This window comes from Castanea sativa, chromosome 4, assembly GCF_040712315.1.
Source record: "Castanea sativa cultivar Marrone di Chiusa Pesio chromosome 4, ASM4071231v1".
Taxonomy (NCBI): domain Eukaryota; kingdom Viridiplantae; phylum Streptophyta; class Magnoliopsida; order Fagales; family Fagaceae; genus Castanea; species Castanea sativa.
Genome location: NC_134016.1, coordinates 38,620,944 through 38,630,740, shown reverse-complemented (window position 1 = coordinate 38,630,740; position 9,797 = coordinate 38,620,944). Strand labels below are relative to the sequence as shown.

General features: G+C 33.4%; 1 protein-coding gene across 1 annotated transcript; it reads right to left on the bottom strand.

The window, feature by feature from the left end:
* Positions 1–3,052: 3,052 nt before the first annotated feature.
* On the bottom strand, positions 3,053–4,797 carry LOC142630965 (uncharacterized). The gene is made up of 2 exons (XM_075805021.1): positions 4,540–4,797; positions 3,053–3,863 (listed from the first exon to the last, which is right to left on the bottom strand). The coding sequence occupies exons 1-2, from the start codon at positions 4,673–4,675 to the stop codon at positions 3,214–3,216; spliced, it is 786 nt and encodes a 261-aa protein (XP_075661136.1). The 5' UTR covers positions 4,676–4,797; the 3' UTR covers positions 3,053–3,213.
* Positions 4,798–9,797: the final 5,000 nt, after the last annotated feature.

Genomic DNA, 9,797 nt, shown 5'->3' with positions numbered 1-9,797 from the left:
TTTTTGGCTGACATGCCATTTCACATCCACTCCCTTTTACGATTGGTCGTCACACCATTCTACTAGTCTTTAAGTGCGAGCTTAAAGACTCTTCTATTTATTTATTTTTTAGTAAGAGTTAATAGGTTCCACTCATCATATTTTAATCAAATATGAATAATGTTCTAATTTTTAGTAACTTTAAAGTCCACAGCTTGGAAGTTAGCTTAGAAGCCCCCATATGGATAAAGTTTAGAGTTTAGTCTGTAATAATACTTGGGCCAATATTAAAAAAATGGGCTCTGAAAATTCTATACCAATCCATTTTGCACCTATTATTATCAAATTGTATAGGTGAATTTTGTCAAACTCTGCAGTTTAATTTTCTTAAGAATCATAGTACATTGATAAAAAGCCAAGCATTCATATTTCATAGTCGTACCCAATATCTGAGATGCCGCTGTAAGAAGGCACATGATTCCACTTCCCAACTATGGCCCTCTCCTTTTTGTCAAAAGCACCCACATTTTGAATAAAGTTTAAAAAACAAAAGCATCACCTTTATTTATTTCTTCTTGGGTTCCCTTATTCTTCCATACATCATGCCTTGTCAACAATCAGAAAGACAAAGTGCTTTCCTTTTCTTCATTAAGCAAACCTGAACACAACTGTGTTCAGGAAGCTCCGAGTCTCACCAATTTATGAAGTTAGTGAAAGTGAAATTTATATCAATACAACCAAATATTGTAGTTTCATTTCTTTCTTTCTTTTTTGCCCTTGGATTTTGTGTTCCTATTTAACATTTTGATCTTAAGAAAGAAAGAGGGTAACGAACTAAAATATGGTAAACTTTTCAGGATCTAATTTGGAGTTGATTTTCATCCAACATAAGAAATAGGAGATCCTTATAACATTCACAATTTTCCAACACTTCGGTCAAGAATAGAAAATTTCTCCTATGCTGCTAAACATTCTTGTCTAGAACATAGGTCGTGGCAAAAGTTACACGTCCCTCTCCCGCATCATATTTTGTTTGTCTTTTTTACCTTTTTTAAATTGGTGGATTGCCTGTGGAATCAGATCCTACGAGATAAAGTAAATTTTAAATTGATGCTGCTCTATTTTTGGCATATTCTTATGGAGGATTAGCGGATGAGATCAGTGTGAAGCTTGTAAGCCTCCAAGAATATTAGGTACAAGTGGAAGGACTGTCAAAAGACAATCTTTTTTCCCTATGGCATTCTTAATTTTTACCTAATCAAATTCTACCATATCTGAAATTATGCAGCCTTTAACTAAAATTAGCAGGAATCCAACTGTATTTATTTTTATTTCTTGAACGAATTTTATATTAGGAAGCTGGACTACTTTGAATTTTGGCTTTGTTTCTCCAAGTTCTAATTTGTCCAGTTCAATCGACAAAAAATATTATGGGGAAAGAGAAACTTGGGTTAGGGAAGAGCATATCTAAGAGAGGAAGAGAAAATTCTAGGGAACCTAGGATTTACTTATTAATTATTACGCCTTCTTTTGTTCTAAACTTCATGGTTATAACTATTCAAAGATGTGTCCATTTAGATTTCCCTTTATCACAGTATAAAGTAACCACCTGTTAGTTTGATGCGTTATATGTTTTGGCACTATATATATAAGTCCGTTTGAGATCCACTTATTTTGTTGAAACTGAAAACTTCTTGTTGAAAGTACTGTAGATAAAGTAAAAATTAACTGAAGTAGTATAGTGAAACCCATGAATAACACAAAAAGTGCAGTGAGACCTATGAATAGTAGCAAAAATAAGCTGAATAGTAAAATAAGTTGGCAAAAATAATCTTTGCCAAACAAGCATAACAATTTGATGTCTTTTATTTTGTTCATTGCATATCTTCTAAGATATTTTATCTATCAAATCGTACTATATATATATATATATTTATGCAATCACATATAACTCTAGATCCTTCGAAATCAATTTCGTTTTCATCATTAAGAATCAAGTTGCTATTCTCCGTTGCCCATATATAATTATATGTAAATGTGTAGAAGTTTTTGTTAATATGCGTTCATAAATAACATCTAGATTGAGATTGTTTCAATTATGTTGGATGCTCCAGTATTCTAGATTACCCAGAGCATATTCAAATAACAGAATATTATGTTCAAATCAATATTGTTTTAATATCAACTTGAAGGCTTACTTGGTGAGTTAACAGTAACCTCAGATTGCCATTTTAAATGGTGAGGAGTCTTCTGTCATTAACATGATCTCGACATGATGCTCAAATAATGATAGATTCAGGATAGTAATTAGTCAACATTGTCCTATCAGCATACATTCTTATTGACTGAGATTTTAATTAATTTTCATAAGCTAAGTGTTTTTGATATTTTATATATCTACTCTATGTCAGCCAATATGGAGGCTATTATTAATTGTAAGATATTATAATTAATAATCTCAATATTATATGATTCTTGACATTCAGAGCAAGCATATTGTGCTTGATCTGATTTATGTCCTCTTCGTATGATTTCTTGTCCATGATAGGTGCCTCGAATACATATTGTTAAATTTATGCGTTAAAGATTCTAACCTGAAAGTTCTCATCATAAACCATTTGTGCTAGCATTTGGTATATATTGTAGAATCTCGTTACTAATGTAATAACCGCTGCTTTTAATTTCAAATCATCATGTGACAGATTTAGCTCATATCATTTAGCAAGAGGCTCTTGATTTAAAATCCAAGGGAGTCTCTGCATCTCACATAGACATTTTAAAGTTTGTTAGTGACATTCTTGTTAGCAGTTGATGAGAAAGATTTCTTAAATCCTACAGGTCTTTTAATCTTTGATAAGAAAACTCAAACAGTGCCTATATGCATTCTATGACTCTGCCCTTGGCTTTGTAATTTGAGCCTTCCTTTCTAATAGCAAAATATAATCAAGCACAAATTTTGCTCATGATAAGCACTTTGTGGTCATTCTAATACCTCTTGTAAAGATTTATCTCTTAAGTAAGGCTCAAAGAGAGAAATGTCATATAGTCTAAAAAATTCAAGAAAGAAGAGAGAAAGGAGAAATTGTATGGTTCTCATTTATTTGGATTTTTGCAAAGCATTTTTATTCTGTACATAGGTAGATTAAGGCTACTGTAATTACAAATCTGCAGTGCAGACAACATAATAATGATATGAGGGCAGACACTGCATACAGTGCAGGGTCAAGAGCTTCCTCAATATCCATGTGATTCCAACTTACGTGTTACCAATACCCCTAGTGAAAACGCTAATACAGCTGCCATAACAATCCCCTTGTTTCTTTTAAGCATCTTCACAGCACTTCCCAAAAGACCAGATTCATTCTCCCATCCCTCTATTGTCTCTCTGGAGAAATCCATGGGGGCATTTCTGTTGCTTCTTTTCTCCGTCTCACTATCGTGGCCGTGGATATTACCAGTGTTGCTCCTTTTCTCCGTCTCACTATTGTGGCCATAGATATTACCAGTGTTGCTCCTTTTCTCTGTCTCACTATTGTGGCCATGGATATTACCAGGGTTGTCGCGGTGGTGGTGGTGGTGTTGGTCATCTCTAATCAAACTTTCATCATGAATAGGCTTTTCATGTTTTATTTGTTTTGCTCTATCACTGACATTTTCTTTCAGAGTCTCATGTTCTCTCTTTTCTTCTACTGCTTGCTTTGGGACAGTTACATAAAGAATCTCACCTTCAAATCTTGCAGATATCTTATCAACATCTGAATTTTCTGGCAATTTAAAGGATTGGTCAAAATAAGCCATTTTGTCCTCATTTACTTGCCTTTGTCCGGTGGCCTTTATATTGCCTGATCCATCAACACTAAGCTTTATATCTTCCTTTTTGAAACCTAAAACAGAAATGGGGAAAATTAATTCCATGGTCCTTATTTTCATCCATGAATAAAATCAACTGTTTAAAATAAATAAAAAATAAAAAAATCATAAACTTTTTAATTAGCAGGAAACTAATTAAATTCTATGTGAATTCTATGTATAAATAGGACAACTTTTGTAGGAAAATTGCAAAAGTTCCCTTTGAAATTGAAAGGGTAAATGCTTGTGTGCTTCATAAGTTTGGATGCCTGTCTGAAATTCAAATGCCTAACAAGAATGGATGTTCCATTTTATCAATTATAAAGTCTGTCTGAAGGAGTTGCATGTTAAAATTAAATTCACAAGATCATCTAGTTTCCATGATCAAGATGCATGTTAAAATTCTTCTCAAAAAAGAAAAGAAAAAAAAGATGCATGTTAAATTTCACTGAACAATTGATTCAAAAGGTATTCTCATCTTTCAATGAAGAAAAATCTAAATGTTTTCCATGATGAAGACAGTAAACTTTGCCTTAATAATTAAATTTATCCTTGAAAGAATCATTGATGCGACTATTGATGGGCACAATTATCCTAACATTATGGAAAGTGAAGAGAAGGTTTTCCTCTCTAAACATCTGGTTAAAAAAAGGTTTTTTCTACGTAAAGAATATTCAGATGTCAGATTGAAATAGTGACAAGATTCATTACCAGGCAGATCGATGAGAAGATAACGACCATTTACATCCTCTGTCCACCCTGAATAAGGTACATAGTCTTCAGCAATATGGTCGCGCGAGGGTGCTCTCTCTCCGATACCTCTACTTTTAACATTTTCCATAGCCATGGATGATCCACAAATTAAAACTGAACTTTGTTGGAGGCGATGGATGTTGAGCTAATAGTGATGCTTTGTAATGCTGAAATGCATATCTTATTTATAGAACATAAAAATGATGAGCTAATCAAGTTCACATTTTTCATTCAAATTCAGATTACTTTTCTTGTGGTAACATGGATCTTTATTCCAAACTTTCTCCTGTTGGATTATTAAATTTTGTGTGCTGGGGACTACGTAGTTTTCCTACAGGGTATGCTTTGCTTTCCTTGTGTCCAACTCAACAGAAGACCTCTTTTGGCGTAGTTTACTGTCCTAAGATATGCTTCCATGCCATGCATACACCACGCATTCCATGGCTTCGCTCAGATCAGATGCCCATAAACAATATTTATTAGTTTTCCAAAAGTTACACGAAATCGAAAAGGGAGCTTTTGTATCATTCCCCAATTGTAGAAGTGTTGGGGATTGTTTATTGAAAGTGCATCTGGATTAATTGATTATGATTCCATTTGCCTTTATAAAATTTTTTATGAACAATTCTATGATTACAAACGGGGCAATTCAGCAGCAGCCAATATATTACAACGGTCAGAGTCATGTAGAAATCAAGGAGATTATGGCCCCCCCTGATTTTTATTTATTTTTTAATTCTATTTATTTTTATATATGTATTTTGAAAGTTAAGATTAAAAAAAAATATATATATATATATATATTTGGCCCTCTGAAATTGAAAACTGTCTAAAAGAATTTAGAAAATAAAATGGTTGTTGGGTAGATATCCTTTAAGAAGACTTCAATTGAGTAATCAATATAATATATAGGAATATAACTTTATCCAAAAGCGGATAAAGCTTACAACTATGGAGTTAGATTCAATTATGTTATATTAACCACTTACTTTTATCATTATTATACAATGTGGAATTTACCACATAATTAACGACACCACTCAAATGTAAATATACTGACAAATCTCACTTTCATGTGTGAGTCTTCTACAAAGTCACTTGTGGCACTAAGGATAATCCCTCTCTTGAATAGAAGATTTTTCTTGATCAATCTCATTACCATCACCCATAAAGTGCCATTTACTCAGTCATTTGGACAATAAACATTGGAGTCTTCCATGTACAATTACGGGAGTCACCAACAAGCACCTAGTAGAACTTTTACTCAACCAAGGGCAGAGATGACATAGGTCTTTAAACCCACCCTCAAGAAGGCACTAGGGGGACCCTTGGCCAAGATTGGTCTAGATATAGGATAAGGTCGAATATCCAATAGGTAGTCGATCTGCCCCCACAGTATGATGAGAAAAACTCAAGTTGAAAATCATCAGAGTCGACTAGATTCATGTCACCTCTGCATTGTTATGGCCACCCAATTGACAACCTCTATGAATCAAAAAATAAATGAACCGATTGAACAATAAGGAGGGTGGATAATGTCCAAACCCATCCCCTTATCATAACATTAAGAGAGGGGAATTAGATAGAACCTTTCATTCATATTCCACGTCTCCTTGGGGGAAGAGTTCCATAGCCTCCTATGGATACCCCCTTCCCAAGATGAGAAGAGAATTCTTTTGAAAACAGCTGAAGAGAGTCAAGGGAGAAAAAGCTTTACTTCTAGCCAAAATCCTTAAGAGTGAAGGGAGTTTCATAAAATCCTGAGGTTCTTGGGATTGGGGCAGTGGGATATGGAAGTGTTTTTCTTGTATTATATTATTTGGATATTGTCATTTTGATCATGCATGTGGTTTTATTAAACTTTACAAAATTATCGTATTGAGTTGAATTTTACCCACTATAGGAGTCTTCCTCATTATACTTGGTGTGATTCATTAACGAACACTTACCTTCAAACCATCGACTTTGATACCATGTAAAAATTTATGATGAAGAAGAAGATAACAGAGGAGAGCACGCCTTTATGGCCTATATTCATAGTGCAAAAGCCTAAAGAACTACATTATCTCATACACTTTTTCTTGATAATACATTACATTTGTTGGAATGTTCACATGTGAGTGGTGTGATTAATTAAGTGGTGAAATCTCACATTGGCTAATAATGATAGTAGTGAGTGTTTAATATGGCATAATAGGGCCTAAACCCATAACTAAAGCTTTTGGATAAAGTAATGTCATTGTATGGTATATTAACTACTCAATTGAAGTCTTTCTAAGGTGTTATCTCTCCAATAAGTAGTGTCAAAGTGGGTTGATTGGAACTTGCTTATCATGTATTATCAATCACACCCTTCATTGTCTTTCTATTTTTACCTATTCGAAAGTAACGTATTTTCTTGCATATTGGTACTTTTACCTATTCGATTCTTACTCCTTATACCTTGCATTGTAGTGAGGACTTCTTGTCGTTTCTCATTAAGGGAGAGTTTCCATTTTAATGGCGTTATCTTCATATGCCATTAAGCACCTAAATGTTCAAGTACAAAAATTTGGAAGACATATCAAGCTTTGGATTCAATTTCTACAAGTTGTGCATTTCATTAGAGATTAGGGCACAACTTGAGGGAGAGTATGGAAAGTACAATTCACTTTCCATGTCATTGAAGACCAAATCAAGACATTGATTTCAAGAGAAACCATGAGATTGATTGGTAGAGAAAATCGTGGGATTGAGACAATCAATATGAAATTTAAATTCAATTATTTTTTTTTTTTTTTTTTCTATTGTACCACTCTTATCCCATGGATTTAGGCTACAAAGTCTGAACCACATCAGCTTTCATGTTTTTCAATCTTTTCTTTTATCTTCTTCTCTACTACGAATTTCTGCAATGGTCACTTATTCTTTTTCTTTTTCTTTCTTATTTTATTTTATTTTTTTATAAAAAGTCTGGAAATTGGATAATGACATAAAAAAAAAAAAAATTACATATCTAGCCACAGACAGCGGATTGGAAAATTTGTTGCATCGTTTGTCATAGTAAGAACAGGTCTTGACACTTCTTTGCAAACCACTACTACAATGCTCTGCCTTGCTTCCATTTTGGTTCCATTCTTCTACTCTGGGTGACAATGATGATGATTGTTAACTCCAACTGTGTTGGTTTGAAGAGTACAACTTGTTTAGACATCTGTTTATCCATAAAATTAGATTAGGCTTTTCTCTTATTTGATAAGCGATTGTCATTATTACTCAATGTGGTGCTTACAGGCTTCCCAGCCAGTGGAATGATAAGGTTGTTTCACTTAATCTATAGAATCATAGATGTTTGGCACTACAACTTCTTTATTCGATCAAATTAAAAGTTTTTTAGTGGTGTATTTATACTTAGTTCCATCTAAATCATTTTTGAGTACTTTTTATTTATTTTTAAATGACAAAGCTAATTTATTTTTTGGTAAGAAAAATATCAGATATTCGACTAAACTATTTATATATTAGAACTCATGTTTATTGCTTCCCATCCTAACATATTTGTAAATAGTTTTTAAATTACCATTTTTTTTTTTTTGAGAGGAAACGATAGTAGAGTTTATTAATTGAGAAAATAATATACAACATGAAAGAGAAAGAGGTATAAAAGAACCCCGTTTTCTCTTTTGCAACATTAGCATATGCTAGGGTAGCACGATTACATCGTAAAAAAAAAATCAAAAAAATCAAAAAAATCAAAATCCAAACTACTGTAAGAAAAGCGAATCTTCACTTGGATGCCCAGAAAACCTAGAAAAAAAATGCCAAACAACAACTTCTTGATTTACATGGATATCAAAGTGATGAGTTTTTTTTTTTTCCTTTTTTTTTTGTTTTTTTTTAGACTTAGAAACTTCATGTAGGAGATGGAGAGGGGAGAGTATCCCCAATGAACAAATGCTGACCTGCTTGATTATCAACCTTAACAACTAATTTTTTGAAAACCGGAACCTTGAACAGTCTGACTGGGGACGTTTGGAATGGAGATGTGAAAGATTGGAAGAGATTTTTGAATTTGAATTTCCTTTGTTTCACCCAGCTATGAAGAGAATATTTTTTCTACTCCGAATTCTCAGCGTTCACATCCGCAATAAAATTCCATCTCAATATCCTCATGATTATCAATAGCCTCTTCGATAGGATTTTCAAAATTCCTAGTATTTTCTTTAGAATCAAGGTAGTTAGAATGTAATATCTTAGAGTTTGAAGAGGATTCTAGGATAACCTCCCCAATATTAATACCCTTATCACAAAGTGTTTGAAAACTCAACAAATCCTCCTTATCTCTATCTTCAACATCCGGATTTAAAGAGGAAATTACCTTAGTGGGCGAGATCTTAGATTGATCCAAATCCAAAATTTGATCTTGGATAATCAAATTTGAATTTGGATTAGAATCCAACACTAAATTCGGATCAGCTGCATCCTTTCAAACATTTGAATCCTTCTGAGTAATAGAAGAGCAAATATTTTCCTGCGCTGAAATAGTTGTATCGCTTCTTGGAGTAACCACCGAATGAACTAGATTTCTAATCACAGGCACCATGAGAAGCTCCTTCGGCCGCCTTCCAATGTGTAAAGAATCCTCCGATTCATCATCATCATCCCAATCTCGTGCCTCTGAATGAGGAATACCAGACTCTCTTTTACGTCCACCCGTAATAGAGTGAAGCCAAGGTCCAAACAAAACTCATCTTCATCAGAGGAAAAACATCTTGTTTTCAACTGAGGACACTCACGATCTTGATGACCAAGAATATCACAACAATAACAAAAAATAGGAAGTCTTTCATATTTAATATAGCTCTAGTTTGGTTTCCTCCAATAAATCATATTTAGATGATATAATTTAGGCATTGGATAAGTACAAGTTTTTATCTATCTAATCTATGGAAACACATATATATTAGCTTGCGAGTTGTCTTGAATGATTAGTAGGTTAAATGTATTTACCATTTTTCTCCTCCTATCATACTAAAGTTATTTTGAATGACCTCTCATTTGAATCAATCAGATAACTAAAAAGAAGATACGTACAAATAGAGAGATTCAAAGGGAGTGTAAGAAGACTCTTAAATAGACACAGAGATTCAAAGGGGGTGTAAGAAGAATCTTATACAGATAGAGAGATTCTTATCAGTGCTGGTTAAGAAAGTAAATAGCTAATGAACCATAGAACT